This window comes from Theropithecus gelada, chromosome 16 (genome assembly GCF_003255815.1).
Source record: "Theropithecus gelada isolate Dixy chromosome 16, Tgel_1.0, whole genome shotgun sequence".
In the NCBI taxonomy this organism is placed as follows: Eukaryota; Metazoa; Chordata; class Mammalia; order Primates; family Cercopithecidae; genus Theropithecus; species Theropithecus gelada.
In genome coordinates, this window is record NC_037684.1 from 4,026,985 (window position 1) to 4,046,437 (window position 19,453).

General features: G+C 39.9%; 1 protein-coding gene across 2 annotated transcripts in view; it reads left to right on the top strand.

Moving 5' to 3' along the window:
* CPD (carboxypeptidase D) overlaps positions 1 to 19,453 on the top strand; it is a 91,071-nt gene that overhangs the window by 33,527 nt on the left and 38,091 nt on the right. For both annotated transcript variants that reach the window (XM_025361596.1, XM_025361597.1), the window contains exons 3-7: positions 8,897 to 9,039; positions 9,720 to 9,889; positions 11,047 to 11,396; positions 11,876 to 12,067; positions 15,741 to 15,908. In XM_025361596.1, coding sequence (XP_025217381.1) covers positions 8,897 to 9,039; positions 9,720 to 9,889; positions 11,047 to 11,396; positions 11,876 to 12,067; positions 15,741 to 15,908 — 1,023 coding nt within the window. The remainder of the gene's footprint in view (positions 1 to 8,896; positions 9,040 to 9,719; positions 9,890 to 11,046; positions 11,397 to 11,875; positions 12,068 to 15,740; positions 15,909 to 19,453) is intronic.

Consider the following 19,453-nt stretch of genomic DNA (forward strand, 5'->3'; position numbering starts at 1 on the left):
TGGTGTTCTCTGTATTTCCTGAATTTGAACATTGGCCTGCCTTGCTAGGTTGCAGAAGTTCTCCTGGATAATATCCTGAAGAGTGTTTTCTAACTTGGTTTCATTCTCCCCGTCACTTTCAGGTACACCAGTCAAACGTAGATTTGGTCTTTTTCCATAGTCCCATATTTCTTGGAGGCTTTGTTCGTTTCTTTTTACTCTTTTTTCTCTAATCTTGTCTTCTCACTTCATTTAATTAATTTGATCACTGATACCCTTTTTTCCACCTGATGGAATCAGCTGTTGAAGCTTGTGCATGTGTCATGAAGTTCTTGTGCTGTGGTTTTCAGCTCTGTCAGGTCATTTAAGGTCTTCTCTACACTGTTTATTCTAGTTAGCCATTCGTCTAACCTTTTTTCAAGGTTTTTAGCTTCCTTGCGATGGGTTTGTTATTACTGACCTTCAGAAGCCTACTTCTGTCAACTAGGCAAAGTCGTTCTCCATCCAGTTTTGTTCTGTTGCTGGCAAGGGGCTGTGATCCTTTGCAGGAGAAGAGGTGCTCTGGTTTTTGGGATTTTTAGCTTTTCAGGTCTGGTTTCTCCCTATCTTTGTGGTTTTATCTACCTTTGGTCTTTGATGTTGGTGACCTACAGATGGGGTTTTGGTGTGGATATCCTTTTTGCTGATGTTGATGCTATTCCTTCCTGTTTGTTAGTTTTCCTTCTAACAGGCCCCTCAGCTGCAGGTCTGTTGGAATTTGCTGGAGGTCCACTCCAGACCCTGTTTGCCTAGGTGTCACCAGTGGAGGCTGCAGAACAGCAAGTATTACAGAACAGCAAATATTGCTGCCTGATCCTTCTTCTGGAAGCTTCATCCCAGAGGGGCACCCAACTGCATGAGGTGTCTGTTGGCCCCTACTGGGAGGTGTGTCCCAGTCAGGCTACACGGGGATCAGGGACCCACTTGAAGAGGCACTCTTGTTTGTTCTCAGAGCTTGAATGCCATGCTGCGAGAACCACCGCTCTCTTCAGAGCTGTCAGTCAGAGACGTTTAAATCTGCAGAGGTTGTCTGCTGCCTTTTTTTCAGCTGTGCCCTGCCCACAGAGGTGGAATCTATAGAGGCAGTAGGCCTTGCTGAGCTGCAGTGGGCTCTGCTCAGTTCGAGCTTCCCGGCCGCTTTGTTTACCTACTCAAGCCTCAGCAATGGCAGACACCCCTTCCCCTGTGAGGCTGCAGCCTCCCAGGTTAATCTCAGACTGCTGCAGTAGCAGTGAGCAAAGCTCCGTGGGCGTGGGACCCGCTGAGCCAGGCACAGGAGGTAATCTCTGGTTTTCCGGTTGCTAAGACCATGGGAAAAGTGCAGTATTTGTGCGAAAGAGTACTGTTTTTCCAGGTACAGTCTGTCACAGCTTCCCTTGGCTAGGAAAGGGAAATCCCCCGACCCCTTGCACTTCCCGGGTAAGGCAACACCCCTCCCTGCTTCGGCTCGCTCTCCCTGGGCTGCATCCACTGTTCAACCAGTCCCGATGAGATGAACCAGGTACCTCAGCTGGAAATGCAGAAATCTACCCCTCTTCTGTGTCAATCTTGTCGATCTCACTGGTTGCTGCAGACCGGAGCTGTTCCTATTTGGCCATCTTGGAAGCAACTGAAATTGTTATTTTTATGTGTTCTCTGTTTTGCTTCCTTACCAAGACTCTAAACTCTGGATGGAAGTAATCTCTTGTTTATAATTCCCAATAATCTTAGTATAATGCCTTACACACAACGACCATTGTATTGTGACCAATGTAGTAGTAAAAATTGGAAAAGATTTTCAATAAATATTATGTACAATGAATGCACGTGTGTGTTTACGTGTATATGTACAAGTGAAAGTTACCAAAGATGATTATAGGTCAGCAGTGACTAAAGGTGACTAATATCACCTAATGACTAAATATGACTTGCTAGGGATAGGAAAATCAGCATCTTACCCATTTCCTGCCAGACTCAAGGTGAATAAGGGAAAGCTAAAAGATTGCCTTGCCCTAGGAAACAAGGTTAAGACCAAGTTACTAGGCTTATGGTAGTTATAAACCTGCAAATATTCTGAGAAGACAAAGTCTGTTTGACATCCCCATATGGATATTCAATGGGCATTTCAAACTTAATGCATTGAAAACAAACATCTTAATTTCCCATTGCTCCAACCTCCTTTTATTCGTTTAACATATATTTATTGAAGGGCTACTATGTGGCAGGTACTGTTTTAGTGCTTGGAATGTCCATCGATGGGCATAACAAAGATCTTTGCCTTTGTGTTGTTTATAATCTGGCAGGGAGAAACAGGCAGTAAATAATAAACATCATAGGTGAATTGTTAACTGTTGTAGAAAAAGCAACAAGGTAGAAAAAGGGTAAGAGGAACTGGGAGTGCTGGTGGGATGGGCTTGGGGATAGTGATGGAGAGATGTAAGTAGCAACTTCAAATGGGGAGGTCAGGATGACCTGACTTCATTGTCAGGTTGAAACTGGAGTGAAGAGCTGGAGTGGAGGGAGTTAATCAAGTAGTAAGGATATCCGGGGGAAGAGCATTCCAGCAAAGGGAACAAGTAGAGCAAAGTCAGGAGGTACTTAAGAGTATCCAGTGAACAGCAAGGAGGCCGTGTGTCTGGTGCAGAGCCAATGATGGGGAGAGTATAAAAGGAGGTTTAGGAAGGAAGGCTGGGTGATGGGGGTCAAATCATACAGGGCCTTAGGCCACTGAAAAGACTTTGGCCTTTAGTCTGAGTGAAATACAGGGAGTCTCTGAACTGGTTTGAACAGAGAAATAACTTCTGATTTGCATTTTAACAGAATTACTCTGGCATCTCTGTTGAGGAAAAGGGCAAGGGCAGGAACAGGGGAACCTCTTAAGAGTGATTGCAGAGGCCTGGCACAGTGGCTCACGCCTGTAATTCCAGCACTTTGGGAGGCTGAGGCAGGCGGATCATGAGGTCAGGAGATCGAGACCATCCTGGCCAACATGGTGAAACCCTGTCTCTACTAAAAATACAAAAAATTAGCCGGGCATGGTGGTGGGCGCCTGTAGTCCCAGCTACTCGGGAGGCCGAGGCAAGAGAATGGTGTGAACCCGGGAGGCAGAGCTTGCAGTGAGCCGAGATTGCACCACTGCACTCCAGCCTGGGTGACAGAGCGAGACTGTCTCAACAACAAAAAAAGAGTGATTACAGAAATACATGCAGAGAAATGGCAGTGGCTTGTACAGGGCCACAGCAATGGAGATGAGGATAAATTTTTTGATTCTGAATATATTTTGAAGTTAGAGTCAGCATGGTTTTCTGACACTTTGGATATAAAATGTGAATCCAAGGCTTTTTGCCTGAGCAACTATTTAATAGAAGGATGAAAGTGCCATTAACTGCAGTGGGAAAGACTGTGGGTGGAGCAGGTTTGGAGAAGATGAGTAGTTCAGTTTTGGATATGTTAAGTTTGTGATATCCAAGTAAAGATTTTGAATAGGCAGTTGGATGTACAAGTCTGGAATCTGGGAAGAAGTCCAGGCTGGAGACAGAAATTTGAGAGTCGTTACCCTGTAGATCATGTTTAAAACCACAGGACTGTATGAGTTTCATTATACCAAGGAAATAAGTAGTAAGAGAAGAGGACCAAAGGCAGAACCTTAGGGATGCCACCTCTGTTGCCTTTATTCTTTTTCATCTTTTCAGTAAATGGTACTACTATCTCCCTGATTTCTGAAGCCTAAAATCTAGAAGTCGTCCTTGATTTCTTCCTTCTATATCCAGACCTGTCCTCTTTGTCTCCACTACCACCAGCCTAGTCCAAGTCACCATTATCTTCTAATTCATCTTCATGCTTCCCCATTTGCCCCCCCTACAGTCATTTTCCATCCAGCAGTCAGAATGATCTTGACAGAATGAAGATAATTCCAATTGTATCACACCTCTGTGCAAAACCTGCCAGTGTTCTGCACAGCAAACATTGTGAATGAATGTTCTGACTCACAAATCAGTGTGAAATATTGTCAAACATGAAACAACAGAGTGAAAAGGCAGCCTACAGAAAGGAAAAAATATTTTTGCCCTAATAATATATTAACCCCCTAAAATATCCAGAATATGCAAAGAACTCCTACAACATAACAATAAAAAACAAATAATCTAATTTAAAAATGGGCAAAGGACTTAAATGGACATTTCTCTAAAGAAGATATACACATGGCCAACAAACATTGAAAAGATGCTCTACATCATGAATCATCACATACCCATATTCATTGCAGCATTATTCACAATTACCAAGAGGTGGAAACAACTAAATGTCAGTTGACAGATGAGTGGATAAAGAAAAGTTTGTATATTCAAAAAATGGAATCTTATTCAGCCTTAAAAAAGAAGGAAATCCTATCATATGCCATAACATCGCTGAACCTTAGGGATATTATGCTAAGTGAAATAAGCCAAAAAGACAAAATACTGCATGATTTCAGTTATATGAAGTATCTGAAGTAGTCAAAGTCTTAGAAACAGAAAGTAGAAAGGTGGTTGCCAGGAGCTGGGGAGAGTGGCAAAAGGGAGTTGTTTATAATGGATATGGAGCTTCATTTTTTGCGAGATGAAAATGTTCTAGAGCTCTATTGCACAACAATGTGAATATAGTTAACACGATTGTACTGTACATGTAAAAATGGTATGATGAATTTTGTATTGTGTATTCTTTAGTGCAATAAAACAAAAACCAAATCCCTCCTGTGGTTCCTACTGCACTTAGAATAAGATCCCCAACTTCTTACCCTAGCTGCCAAAGCTGTTTATGATCTTGTTTTGCCAGAATCCCTCAACCTCATCTTGTGCCATTCTTCCCTTGTCTGTTATTGTCCAGCCACAGTAGCTTTCTTTCTATTCCTTACACTCACCAAACTTTTCCCCTGCCTTTGGAATGTTTTTCCCGCTGACTTTTACCAGGCTGGCTGCATCTTGTTTTTTCAGATCTTGACTTAATATTACTTCCTCATGAAGCCTTTTTGTGACTACCTAGTCTCTAGTTGCCACCAATCACTAGCTATATCATGTCACTGTACTTAAATTTCTAGGCTGGGTGTGGTGGCTCACGCCTGTAATCCCAGCACTTTGGGAGGCTGAGGCAGGTGGATCACGAGGTCAAGAGATGGAGACCATCCTGGCCAACATGGTGAAACCCCATCTCTACTAAAAATACAAAAAAATTAGCTGGGTGTGGTGGCGTGAGCCTGTAGTCCTAGCTACTCGGGAGGTTGAGGCAGGAGAATTGCTTGAATCTGGGAGGTGGAGGTTGCAGTGAGCCAAGATCATGCCACTGTACTCCAGCCTGGCGTCAGAGCGAGACTCAGTCTCTAAAACAAACAAACACAAAATTCTGCATAGCACTTCTCACTATCTGATATTTTTCTTATTTATATTTGTTTACTGTCTGATTCCCCTATATAATAATTTTATAAGTTTTTTATATTTTAGAATTTAAAGTTTTTAAACTTTAAAAGAATGTTATGAGAAAGCAGGGACCTTGTCTGTTTTGTTCATCACCGTATCCCAAGCACCTAGAATAGGTGCCTGGCATATAGTAGGTGCTCAATAAATATTTGCTGAATGAAAACTGAGCTTCCTATTCTTAAATGATCATTTCTTGAAAAGGACTACTCTTCTCCCCAAGCTCCAGACCTGTCTTTTTGAATTACTTCTTGGGTATTTCTGTCTAAATATTCTACAGATACCTCGAATTCAACATGCCCCTTTCTGCTCAGTTACTCTTGCAGACCTTATTTTTTCTCTGTTAATGGCATCATCATTAGCCTGATTGATCAGGCCAGAGGTCCTCTTTGATTCCTTTCTTTCTCTCAACTCCCACTATCTATCAGATCCTGTCAGTATCTTATCTCACATCTTTCCCTTTTCTTCCACACAGTTGCCACCACAACATTTTAGGCCTGATTACTTTTCACTTGGATCATTGTAAGAAACTGCCTGACTGGGCTTTTTGCTTCCAATCCCGCACAGTTTTCCAGACCGTACTATCTTCTATTCATCATGCTACTTTTCTATTCAAAACTAACAGATGAAATGTCATTTTTTTATGCCTTAGAAAGCCATGGAAACCTTTATCCTCAGCCTCCTTTAGACCCCAGTTACCTTTCCAGCCTCACCATTCAAGACACCCCTGCAGCTCTGTGCTCCTGCCCTCATTCTGTGGCCTTATCAGCCTCATAACTGGTGGTCAGCATACACCAGCAGCCTCCACCTTTACAAAGCCATTTCCCCTGACTACAGTGCTCCTGAACCCCCACATCTCTTTGGCTGACTCATAGTTTTGTCTTTAAGATCTAACTAAAAAACTGCCTCCCCAAGAAGCCTTTACAGATCTTCCCTCAACTCCAAAATTGAAATTAGTGGCATAGACCCATAATATCTCTATTATTAATATCATTTTTTTTTCTTTTTTTCTTTTTTTCCCAAGATAGGATCTTACTTTGTTACCCAGACTGGAGTGCAGTGGTGCAATCTTGGCTCACTGCAGCCTTGACCTCCTGAGCTTAAGCGATCCTCGCACCTCAACCTCCTGAGTAGCTGTGATGACAGGCATGTGCCACCATGCCCAGCTAATTTTTTTGTATTTTTTGTAGAGATGGGGTTTTGCTGTGTTGCCTAGGCTGGTCTCGACCTCCTGAGCTCAAGAAATCTGCCCAGCCTCCCAAAATATTTATTGAGCACCTACTATATGCTAGGCACTATTTTAGGTACTGCCCTCAGCCTCTCAAAGTGTTAGGATTACAGGCATGAGCCACCTCGCCCAGCCTATTATCATTTTTTAAATTGTGGTAAAGTACACATAATATAAAATTTACCATTGTAACTATTTTTAAGGGTACAATTCCCTGTCATTAAGTGCATTTACATTGCTATACAACATTCACCACTCTCCTCTACTGTCATATTTAATTATTTATGGATGTGGTTGTCCCCTCCTCTGATTAGAAACAAACACTTGGCATTATTTGTAAGTGCTGAATTAACGTGGATGAACATGAATATAATCAGATCATCTCCTGAGATGAGATGTCACGTCACCAGCATCCTTGTGATCCTGCTTGGTTAACTTGAGGATTGTGTTCAGTTTTCTTCTTTGTACTTACTCAAAATGGCATTGGTTAGAATTCATGGAGTCCTGGATTTTTAAAGGTTCTTTGCCCAATTTCTTCTTTAGAAGTTTTTGATGCTTTACACTTAACCTAACTTTTTTGTCTTACCGGTATCTATCCTATAAATATGCCAGTGAAATGGAGCATATTGCGTTAGGTAAGGTGTGCATATTTCAAGAACTAGATGTGTTTCAAAGCACGTAATAAAACTTCAGCAAAAATGAGGTTAAGAGTTTAGGCTCCAATAATATTGCTACAATTTTATTTCTGTCAAAGTTTTGTTATTTTTGCTATATTGTTTGCTTTTCTTCAATGTTTTATAAGCCCCTGTTCTTTGATGAACTCCTAATAAGCTGTGCTTAAAACTATGACATTGACCTTTCTCCAGAACCAGGTTTCAGAATTGTCTGTTTTTCACATTCTCTCCCTGCCTTTTCTCTTATAATCAAATCAGCATGTTTTTGTTTTTGTTTTGGAGACGGAGTCTTACTCTGTTGTCCAGGCTGGAGTGCAGTGGCACTATCTCTGCTAATTGCAACCTCTGCCTCCTGGGTTCAAGCAATTCTTCTGCCTCAGCCTCCCCAGTAGCTGGGACTACAGGCGTGTGCCACCACACCCAGCTAATTTTTTGTATTTTTAGTAGAGACAGGATTTCACCATGTTGCCCAGGCTAGTCTCGAACTCCTGAACTCAGGCAATCTGCCCTTCTCCACCTCACAAAGTGCTAGGATTACAGGCATGGGGCATTGTGCCCGGCCCAAATCAGCATGTGTTTTTAAACATCATAGAATGCGAGGGTTGGAAGGGTCTTTTGTGGTCAGCTAACATTCACTTTGTATACAAATAAATAAATAAATAAATAAATAAATAAATACCCATGTTAATGCCAAAGGGTTCTCATCCAGTAAGTGGCAGAAGAATCTATGATGGAAGCATATCTTTTGGTGCTGTCAGTGAAAGGGAAGTTATTCTCCCTCCTGATCTGAAGGGTCCTATGTGGCATCACCTGAGATGCACTGGGGGTTGAGGAAAGATGACCCTTAAAATCTGCATTTGCGCTTTGCAAGAGCAAGGCAAGATCACAGAGAAGTTACACATGCTCCTTTCTTCACTTTTTAGTCTTTATCTGCTAAAAACAAGATGTGAGAAAATCAAGTGACAAGAATGATAGGGTAATAGGCTGTCAACAAAATGAGTGTGTGGGCTTATATAGGTATAAACGTGGTGAAGGTCATAGACCATGGATGCTTATTCCCTTTTAAGTTCCACCTTCCATTTAACACATTTTGAAAGAATTTATTGTGTCTTATTTTCCCCTTTGTGCCCCACTTTTCATATCTGTAAAATGGATGAAATAGTAGTATTTGAAGTAGTACATACAATTGCTGTAAAGATTAAATGCTAATACACATAAAGCTCTTAGAACAGGTCTGGTATATAATAAACACTCAAAGCTATTATCGTTATTGTTACTGGTATTAACTGATATCTTTGTACTTTTCATAACTGCTCATTCTATCAATTAAATGTATTTTTCACTATATGTTCTTTTTCAATGTATATTCCTTTTAACCTTCCTTCTTAGCCTCCACTACAGTTCAGATGCCTTCTACAATTTCAAACAATTTAATGAAAAGAAAAGAAAATTTATACATGCAGAGTTAGCTGATTTAATTTCTTCAGTCTTTTGGAGGGTATAATTATTTTCCTTCTGAGAGTAAACTTCTTTTTTCCATGTTACAGGTGGTATGCAAGATTACAATTATGTGTGGGCCAACTGTTTCGAGATCACATTAGAACTGTCTTGTTGCAAGTACCCACCTGCTTCACAGCTTCGACAGGAATGGGAGAACAATCGTGAGTCTTTGATCACATTGATTGAAAAGGTAAAAGTAGATGACTGGAAGGTTGGGGTATAGAAACAGGATTAAATAAGAGAGAAATCTGGATGCATGTGAATGACAATCTATACAGTATTAGATGTCCTTTATCTGTTTTTACTACTTAAGATTATAAATTATCTTTAAAGATTATTAGGTTACAATCTATTAAAACATATTCTAGTTCTGCTTCCCCTGCCCCTTGCCCCCAGCTCTCTGCTCCATAGGGCTTCCTTTGCCTGTCTTGGAACACTTACTTATACAAACTGAAATAATTAGCCAAATTTGTACTTTCAGGTTCTTACAATGTCACGTGATCATATTTGCTAGTGAGCCTTTACCACTATATGAACCATGGACATCAGTTTAATTTAAACATCACACAGACTAATACAGCAATTGGATACACCAGCAATTACACCCTGTTGAGAAAACTAGAAGTCTGGCTTTGAGGAGAGGGAATTTTAAAAGCACCTTACTAGTGTCGAGTTCAGACACATGGCTTAAGTTTAAGGATTTAATACTTCTGTCTGTATTTTATTTAAACTTCAAGGGATTGAAAATGTTTTGGGGGAGAGAGAAGAGTCACTTTAATTTTTAGAAATTCTACTATCAGTGCAGAGAAAAGTTGTGCCCTTTTGCCTTCTAAATTCATGGTCTCTGAACTTGGATTCTTGTCTTCTTAGGTTCACATTGGAGTGAAAGGATTTGTTAAAGATTCCATAACAGGATCTGGTTTAGAGAATGCAACCATCTCAGTGGCTGGTATTAATCATAATATCACAACAGGCAGATTTGGTGATTTCTACCGATTACTTGTTCCTGGAACTTATAACCTTACAGTAGTTTTAACTGGGTAAGAATTTAAACTATGTAGACTCTTAGTTAAAATGTCAAGTCTCTGTTTTATATCTAAGACAGAAATATAGTCTAGTACATGTTGTTTATTTTTTGTGGCTTTTATTTTTCTGTATTTTCTGATTTTTCTCCTTTTGTAATAAGAAAATACTATTGTGGAGTTTTTTGTCACATAGTCTAATAGTACAATGGGATATGAAGCATAGTTGTAGCAATAGAGGAAGGACAGTTTTTAAAACGTGAAAAGATATTCAGCTGTGTAAAGCATTGCCTTAAAGCTAACTGAATACCAGAGTAGAAGAAACCCAGTGCTCTGTAAATGACACTTTTGAAGAACTGTCTTAACAGCTTTCTAATTTATTAAATGAGTGGTTTCCCACCTCCCCTGGAAAGCTTTCTGGAAGCTCACTTTGATAAGGATTTAATTGATAACCTTTAATCTTGAACTTTCCTGCTTGAAAAAGAAGTTGGAATGTCAGTTTGATAAGACACTGCAAAGAATTGTATAATTTATCCCTTGTTTGAGTACTGTAGCAGTGGTTACAATGGAGTAACAGCCGCATCTTTCAACATGTTCTTTCCTTTGAATGTAATTTTTTTGGTATACATTCTAGTGCGTGGTACTTGAGAAGATTTGGTAAGAGAAATAGTTGTTTAATCTGGGGTTCTTTGTGTTTTTTTTTTTTTTTTTTTTTTTTTTGAGACAGAGTCTCGCTCTGCCGCCCAGGCTGGAGTGCAGTGGCCGGATCTCAGCTCACTGCAAGCTCCGCCTCCTGGGTTTACGCCATTCTCCTGCCTCAGCCTCCCGAGTAGCTGGGACTACAGGCGCCCGCCACCTCGCCCAGCTAGTTTTTTGTATTTTTTAGTAGAGACGGGGTTTCACCGTGTTAGCCAGGATGGTCTCGATCTCCTGACCTCGTGATCCGCCTGTCTCGGCCTCCCAAAGTGCTGGGATTACAGGCTTGAGCCACCGTGCCCGGCCAGGTTCTTGGTGAAATAATGTCCTAAAACTCTTAAATTTACACATCTCTATTTAGTTTGAGTTTTGATAGATTGCTAAGCATAAGAGGATGAAAAGGCTTCTGTGCTTTTATAATGTTAAAGCATTGTATGTCTTAACTATAAACCGTTTACTTTTCCAATTTTTTTTTTCAGGTATATGCCATTGACTGTTACTAATATAGTGGTGAAAGAAGGACCAGCCACAGAGGTGGATTTGTCTCTTAGGCCAACTGTAACTTCAGTAATCCCTGACACGACAGAGGCTGTAGCAACTGCTAGCACAGTTGCTATACCTAATATTCTTTCTGGAACATCATCCTCCTACCAGCCAATTCAGCCGAAGGACTTTCACCACCACCATTTCCCTGATATGGAAATCTTCTTGAGAAGGTTTGCCAATGAATATCCTAACATTACCCGGCTTTATTCATTGGGAAAATCAGTAGAGTCAAGAGAACTTTATGTGATGGAGATATCTGATAATCCAGGTGTCCATGAACCAGGTAATTGGTATGGTCTTACACATAATTTCAGTAGTGCCCCTCAAAGCCATGTTCAATATTGCTATGTTTCATCCAGAAAGGTCGCCTACAGTTTGTATAACTAGCATTAAGAAAACCTAACTAAAATTAAAAGAAAGCAAAAAAAAAAAAATGTAACTAATCTTTTCCCGGAAAAGAGGAAATCCTTTTGCTAACCCATATTAGGCATGGTATTTAATATGTGCATAGATTAGATTTATTCTGCTAATAGTGTTTTATTTATATTACATGGCATATATATGCTTTGAGCCTGCTCAGACATACGTATTAGTAAGGAAACTGCTTTATAAGATGTTTCTGAAGGTTTTTTCTGCCTCCTTTGCCAAAATACATGTTTAAAAAAATTTTTAGTACAGGATTTATATATGTTGGGGAAAAAAACAGAGTCCATGATGATTAGAAATGAAAAAAAGCCTTCCATGTAATTACTTTGTTTTCAGGTGAACCAGAATTTAAGTACATTGGAAATATGCATGGAAATGAAGTTGTTGGAAGAGAACTGCTGTTGAACCTCATCGAATACCTTTGTAAGAACTTTGGAACAGACCCTGAAGTCACAGATTTGGTTCATAGCACTAGAATTCACCTTATGCCATCCATGAATCCTGATGGATATGAAAAGTCCCAGGAAGGTAAAGAATAGCTATTAATTCTTAATCATTTGATCATCATATAGAATGATTATTTTGATGTAGAACAGAATTTGAACTGGTTCTTTCGGAATTTCTTCCTATTTTTTTTCCTTATAATTTGTGATTGATTTTAGCTCTTGTATTCTTATATGATGATCTGGTCTGTTCAGGAATTATGTGATCAAATTTATATATTTAGTGGTGTTTTCCACTTGGTAATGGTTCTTATTTACTAGAAATAGAATATAAGACTTTTACAAATTGTTTTATTTCAGCAATAGTTCTGTTGACAAAGAGTCAAACTCTGTAAAATATTTGAAGGGATTTATTCTGAGCCAAATATGAGTGACTATGGCCCATGACACAGCCCTCAGACCCTGACGACATGTGTTCAGAGTAGTCAGGGTGCAGCTTGGTTTTATACATTTTAAGAAGACATGAGACATCAATCAAACACATTTAAGATATACATTGGTTTGGTCCAAAAAGGGGGTGAGGGTTGAAAGAGTTATTATCAGTTGAAAGGAATGTCTGGGTTAGGATAAGAGGTTGTAGTTACCAAAGTTTGCTCATGTAGATGAAGCCTCCAGGTAGCAGGCTTCACAGAGAATAGATTGTAAATGTTTCTTATCAGACTTAAGGCCTCTGTTGGTATTAAATGTTGATTGGCTTTTCCTGATTTCCAAAAGAGAGGAGGCATAATGAGGCATGTCTGACCCCCATTTCCCGTCATGGCCTGAACCAGTCTTTCAGGTTAACTTTGGAGTGCCCTGGTCAAGAGGAGGGAATCTATTCAGATAGGCCCTGCCTATTGAGCAGGGCCTTAGAATTTTATTTTGAGTTTACAGTTCTTATTAAATTATTATTTTGGGAACCTTATTTCATAAGTGAAAAATCAAACCAGATATCTCTCTGAGCCAGTGACTCTGTTTTGACTCTTAGTTCTACTCCCTGTGCATGTTCCAGACTTGCTAATTTATTAACTTCCCGATTTCTTTGCCTTCTCTGGGCAAGCCCATCTTTCCTGGGGCGTTATAGTATGGGCTGGGACAGCAGACCCTTATAAACAACACTAGGGGAGTGAGAGTTCATCTTTTCCCAGCCCATGATTTCTTCCAGCCAATGATCAGGCACCACAGTATAATATGGAGCCTCATGACTTATTACTAGCACTGACTTGACCATTGGGAGGATCAGTTGGTCATTAGTTGGTCATTAGTACCCAGAAGCTCTCTTGAACAAATGGGCACAAGATCTTACTTATATATGTATATATTTCAGATTTTTCCCCCGAAGGTTCTCATTCTCTGTCAGTGCCACAAATCTCTCCTACATACTCCCTAGACCTTTCTGAAAGGTGGAACTAATTACACTAGTAAGCCCTCCAGTTTTCTTCAGTCTCTTGCAATTTTTCTCATTATAATGACAATAGTAAGGCTCCTACTTGCTATTAAAATGGAATATGCACAGTTAAGCTTAAATTGAACTTTCTCTTCCGTCAGGTTAAACTTCCAGCTGTGTTCTTGGCTAACTTTACCTTTTTGTGATCACTTTAATGTGAGCATATCACAATTTTATTTTCATTTGGTCTATTTCTTACAATGTCTTAGTGAGCTTTATACAAGTACAGAGAGGAGTGTAGAGTTCCTGGCCAGGCGTAGTGGCTCACGCTTATAATCCCAGCACTTTGGGAGGTCGAGGTGGGTGGATCATTTGAGGCCAGGAGTTCAAGAGCAGCCTGGCCAACATGGTGAAACCCTGTTTCTACTAAAAATACAAAAAATTAGCTGGACGTGGTGGCACATACCTGTAATTCCAGCTACTTGGGGGGCTGAGGCACAAGAATTGCTTGAACCCAGGAGGTGGAGGTAGCAGTGAGCCGAGATGGCGCCACTGCACTATAGTCTAGGCCACAGAGTGAGACTCTGTCTCAAAAAAAAAAAAAAAGAAAAAGAAAAAAGAGTATAGAGTTCTCCTCTGATCAGTAATTTCCATTCAACATTGTGATCATGTCATTATATGCGGATTAGTGACACTTAAACCGTGCTTTAATATAATTTGTCTAATTGGAATTTTTTTCCTCCCAGATTATGAGCAGAGGACAAAAATAAAACGATAATGGTTTTACCTTTCTGTTCAAAATATCTGGAAGAGATACAGTTTTTAAACACGCAGTGTGAAAAAGATGTGTTTTAATTGTAATGCCCAGCCAGGCACTGTGGCTCACGCCTGTAATCCCAGCACTTTGGGAGGCTGAGGCGGGTGGATCACAAGGTCAGGAGTTTGAGACCAGCCTGGTGAACATGGTGAAATCTCATCTCTACTAAAGATACAAAAAATTAGCTGGGTGTGGTGGTGCACACCTGTAATCCCAGCTACTAGCGTGGCTGAGGCAGGAAAATCGCTTGAACCTGGGAAGCAGAGGTTGCAGTAAGCCGAGATTGCGCCATTGCACTCCAGCCTGGGCAACAAGGCGAGACTCCCTCTCAAAAAAAAAAAAAAAAAAAAAAAAAAGTAATGTCTTACAGGTTCTTCCTGCCTGCTACACAGGCAAAACAGTGCATTGAGACCATGGTATCGCATTGAAGAGTTTAATTCATGCAAGGCCAGCCACGCAGGAGAACTGGAGTTATCACTCAAATCAGTCTCCCCGAAGGCTCAGAGATTAGGGTTTTTCAAAGATAGTTTGATGGACAAGGGGCTAGAGAATGGGTTGATTGGTTGGAGATGAAATCATAGGGATGTGGAAAACAGTCCTCATGTGCTGAGTCAGCTTCTGGTTGGGAGCCACAGGACCAGCTGAGTTACAAGTCACTGGTCTTGGTGATGTCAGCTGGTTGTCAGAAATGCAAAAGTCTGAAAAACGTCTCAGAAGGCCAATCTTAGGTTCAATAGTGATGTTATCTACAGGAGTAGTTGGGGAAGTTACAAATCTTATAACTTCCAAAATGATGGCTGGTTATCCTTTAATTACACATACGTGTTAGCCAAATTCAGGCCCCTCTTATAATCCCAACCTTGTGCCCTTTCATTAGTTTTACAAAGGTGGTTTAGTTTTGGGAAAGGTTATTATCATCCTTGCTTTAAAATTAAACTGTAAGCTAAATTTCTCCCAAAGTTAGCTTGGCCGATGCCCAGGAATGACCAAGGACAGCTTGGAGGTTAGAAGTAAGGTGGAGTCTGGCCAGGCATGGTGGCTCACTCCTGTAATCCTAGCACTTTGGGAGGCTGAGGGGGGCGAGTCACCTGATGTCAGGAGTTCAAGACCAGCCTGGCCAACATGATGAAACCCCATCTCTACTAAAACATACAAAAATTAGCCAGGCATAATGGCAGGTGCCTGGAATCCCAGCTACTTGGGAGGCTGAGATGGGAGAATTGCTTGAACCTGGGAGATGGTGGTTGCAGTGAGCTGAGATTGTGCCACTGCACTCTAGCCTGGGTGGCTGAGACTGCATCTCAAAAAAAAAAAAAAAAAATGTGGAGTCAACTATGTCAGATTTGTCCTACTGTAATAATTTTGCAAAGACAGTTTCATAATCATAGGTGATTGATAATAGTGAAGCCTGATATGTTCACATTTGCCTTGAGTTAAGGTATCTGAAGTAGTACGTGTTGGAATAAAATAGAAGTGAACATGGCTTATATTCACATCCTTTATCATATCATACAGGAGATTCAATAAGTGTAATTGGCAGAAACAACAGCAACAACTTTGACCTGAACCGAAATTTCCCAGACCAGTTTGTTCAGATCACAGATCCTACGCAACCAGAAACTATTGCTGTAATGAGCTGGATGAAGTCCTATCCATTTGTACTTTCAGCAAACCTGCATGGAGGTATGGCAACTTTATATTCTACTAATTAGTTCTTGTTGAGAGCATTTGGAAATCCTGGTGGAATTTTATCTGTTTGTAGTGTTATGCTTTCTTAAAATGAGTATCCTGTTACTGCTTTTATGGCAGACAACAGTAAAGGTCTTTTCTCATTACTTTTTCAGCCAGTGTCCTGGCTGTTTCTTTCCTCCTGCTTTCTCTCATTTTTTTCCTCCTTTTCTCTTCTCCTTCTATCCCCATCTCTTCTCTCCACTCTTTCTCCTCTCCTTTCTCACCTACTACTTCTCTCTCTCCCTTCTCTTATCTCCTCTCCCCTTTCTTCTCTTGTCTTGTCTTTTTTCTCCTCTCCTCTCCTTCTCCCCCATCTCTCCCCCTACTCTGCTCTTCCTTCTCCTCTCCTCTTCCTCTCATAGTTCTTCAGGTATTTTGTATTTATCTCTCACACTGGGAACTTGGTAACATATTCTTTGTCATTAATAAAAATTGATCCAAATGTTTATTTCTGTTTTCTCCTTGAAGTTTAATAAATTCTTTCATGTAAATTTAGATTTTGATATTCTCTGTTTTTCACTTGGTATGTCCTTAACTGCAGCAAAATGACCACATTCTCATGTAGTACCTGAGCACATATACCTCCATATAATTTAGCAGGGATGGATCAGTTGAATAGAATGAGTGTCAAGATTAAAAATCACCACAATGTCCAACTAAGGTTGTGAATAAGAGTGAAGATATCAGTACCCAAGAGAACCAAAATGTGTCCACACATAAACTCACTTGAACAAAATGTTCACTCATTTAATATACAATGCTCATGTATATGAATGTTCAGTGTACACGAATGTTCATTCAGGATTATTCACAATAACAAAAAAGTAGAAACAACCCAAACAACCATCATCTGATAAATGGATAAATAAAATGTGGTCTGCCCTTACAATGAATATTATTTGTCTCGAAAGGAATCAAGTGCTGATACATGCTATAACATAGATCCTTGAAACCTTATGCTAAGTGACAAAAGCCAGTCATAAGAGACCACATGGTGCATGATTATTATTTTTTAAATCAAGTTAATGATTATATTTTTATGAAATTTTTAGAGTAGGCATATCCATAGAGACAGAAAGTAGATTAAAGATTGCATTGGGCTGAAGTGAATAGTGGTAGGAGGTGATAGGGGAGTGACTGCTAGTGGATTTTGGGGTTTCTTTTTGGAGTTATGAAAATGTTCTATAACTAGATAGTGGTAGTGGTTGTACAACCCTGTGAATATAACCAACTTTAAATGGGTGACTTGCATGGTATTTGAATTACATCAGTAAAACTGCTAAAAAAAAAAAAAAAAAAAAAAAAGAGTAACAAGTATTAGGCCGGGCGCGGTGGCTCAAGCCTGTAATCCCAGCACTTTGGGAGGCCGAGACGGGTGGATCACGAGGTCAGGAGATCGAGACCATCCTGGCTAACACGGTGAAACCCCGTCTCTACTAAAAAATACAAAAAACTAGCCGGGCGAAGTGGCGGTTGCCTGTAGTCCCAGCTACTCGGGAGGCTGAGGCAGGAGAATGGCGTGAACCCGAGAGGAGGAGCTTGCAGTGAGCTGAGATCCGGCCACTGCACTCCAGCCTGGGTGACAGAGCGAGACTCCGTCTCAAAAAAAAAAAAAAAAAACAGAGTAACAAGTATTAGCACCAGGGGCAATGGGGAAGAAATTTAGTTTCAACATTTATTGGAATATCCAGAAGTATCATAGTTGAGCCTTCATGTCATCTAGAGTAGCCTGCCATTTTAGAATGACAGTACATACTGATGGATATTTAGATTTAGGAAGTTAAGTGAGATTCTCCAAAAATTGCTTTGAAAGATTGCCAATAGTAGAAAAAAGTACTTCTACAGTTGGTAATCATATATTCTTCTCAGAGAGTCAAATAAGAACGATGAAGTTATACCCTAGTTGGAAAAATAAATTTTTTGTTTCTTTTATTATATTTTATGTGTTTAATGCTGTGTTTGATAGAAGACACTTTCTATTTAGAGCTTTAAAAATATTCTCATAATAAATCACACATCATGTTGGCTAAATCTAAAAAGTTAATAATAGTTACATTCCGGTGAAAATAAGTCACAGATTTACAGATGTGGTATCCAAACCTTGGCATGGTGAGAGGTAGGAATCTTCAGTCGTGCAGACATTTTTCTTTCCATGACATATTTTGTTTTCTCATCTTAAAATCCTTATTTAAATGGAGTTTGAAATCTTGGCAAAGCAGTTTGAAGGAGAATTTCTTTGTTGCTGTACAGGAGTAAAAAACCTCATAGATTCCGTAGCTGGAGCTTGTGAATTAAGGTGATAAAAGACAGATTAAAAGGAAAAAGCATACAAATTTTATTGATGTTTGTATGTGGCACAGGCAACAGGCGGTGGGGGAGTTCATAGGAAAGACGTGAAACCCTCAGAAAAGCAGTTAGTGTTAAGGACTTAGTGCTCTTATAACAAAGGGTGATAGATACCTTGTGGAAAAGTGACTACACAAAGGAAGGGGTTTGGACTTCTAAGGGTGATAAATTGTAGGAAAGTGACTAGGAAATATGTGGGGGAAACTAATGAAAGATGAGGGTTATTTCACTAAGGTTTGTTTGTGTCAACTCATCTTGGCATTGATTATCCCATCTCTGATGGTACCAGGAAGGTGCCTTTCTCATGTGAAATTTATGCCCAATTTTAGGCAGAAAGGGGGAGGGTAGATAGCCTTTCCTGCATCTGCTGTTTCTCAGTTGCCTTCAGCCCTAAATAATTAATACGCTAAAGAGTCATATTCTGGGGCAGCATGTTCTGATTCCTTTCACTGCCAACTTTATAATTTAGAAGGATCTTGAAAGAAGATAGGGTAAAGCAATATTCTTTTTCATAAATTTTCAAAAATTTTGATACTAATTTTTTTATTGAGGCGAAGTTTACATAATTCCAGTGGCATTTAGTGCATTCATAGTGTTTTGTAACTGCCCCCTCTATCTTGTTCCAAAACATTTTTATCTCCCCGAAAGGATACCCCACACCCATTTAACAGTGACTCCCCTTTCCTTTCTCCCCTCAAGCTCTGGTAACCAGCAATCTTTGTTCTGTCTCTGGGGATTTACCTATTCTGGATATTTCATGGAAATGGAATCATATAGCATATGACCTTTCGTGTCTGGCTTCTTTGATTTAGCACAGTGTTTTCAAGGTTCACTCATGTTGTAACATGTATCAGTACTTCATTCCTTTCTATGGTTGAATAATAGTGTATTATATATACATGTGTATGTATCAATATCACATTTACTTTATCCATTTACTTACTGATGGACATTTGGGTTGTTTTGACTTTTTGACTACAATGAAAAATTCTTCTATGCTCATTGGCATGCAGATGTCTATTCGAGTTCCTTTTTTCTTTTCCCTGTGCCCCCCTTGTTTTGAAACAGAGTGTCACTCTGTTACCCAGGCTGGAATGTAAGTGGTGTGATCATGGCTCACTGCAGCCTCAAACTCCTGAGCTCAGGCAATC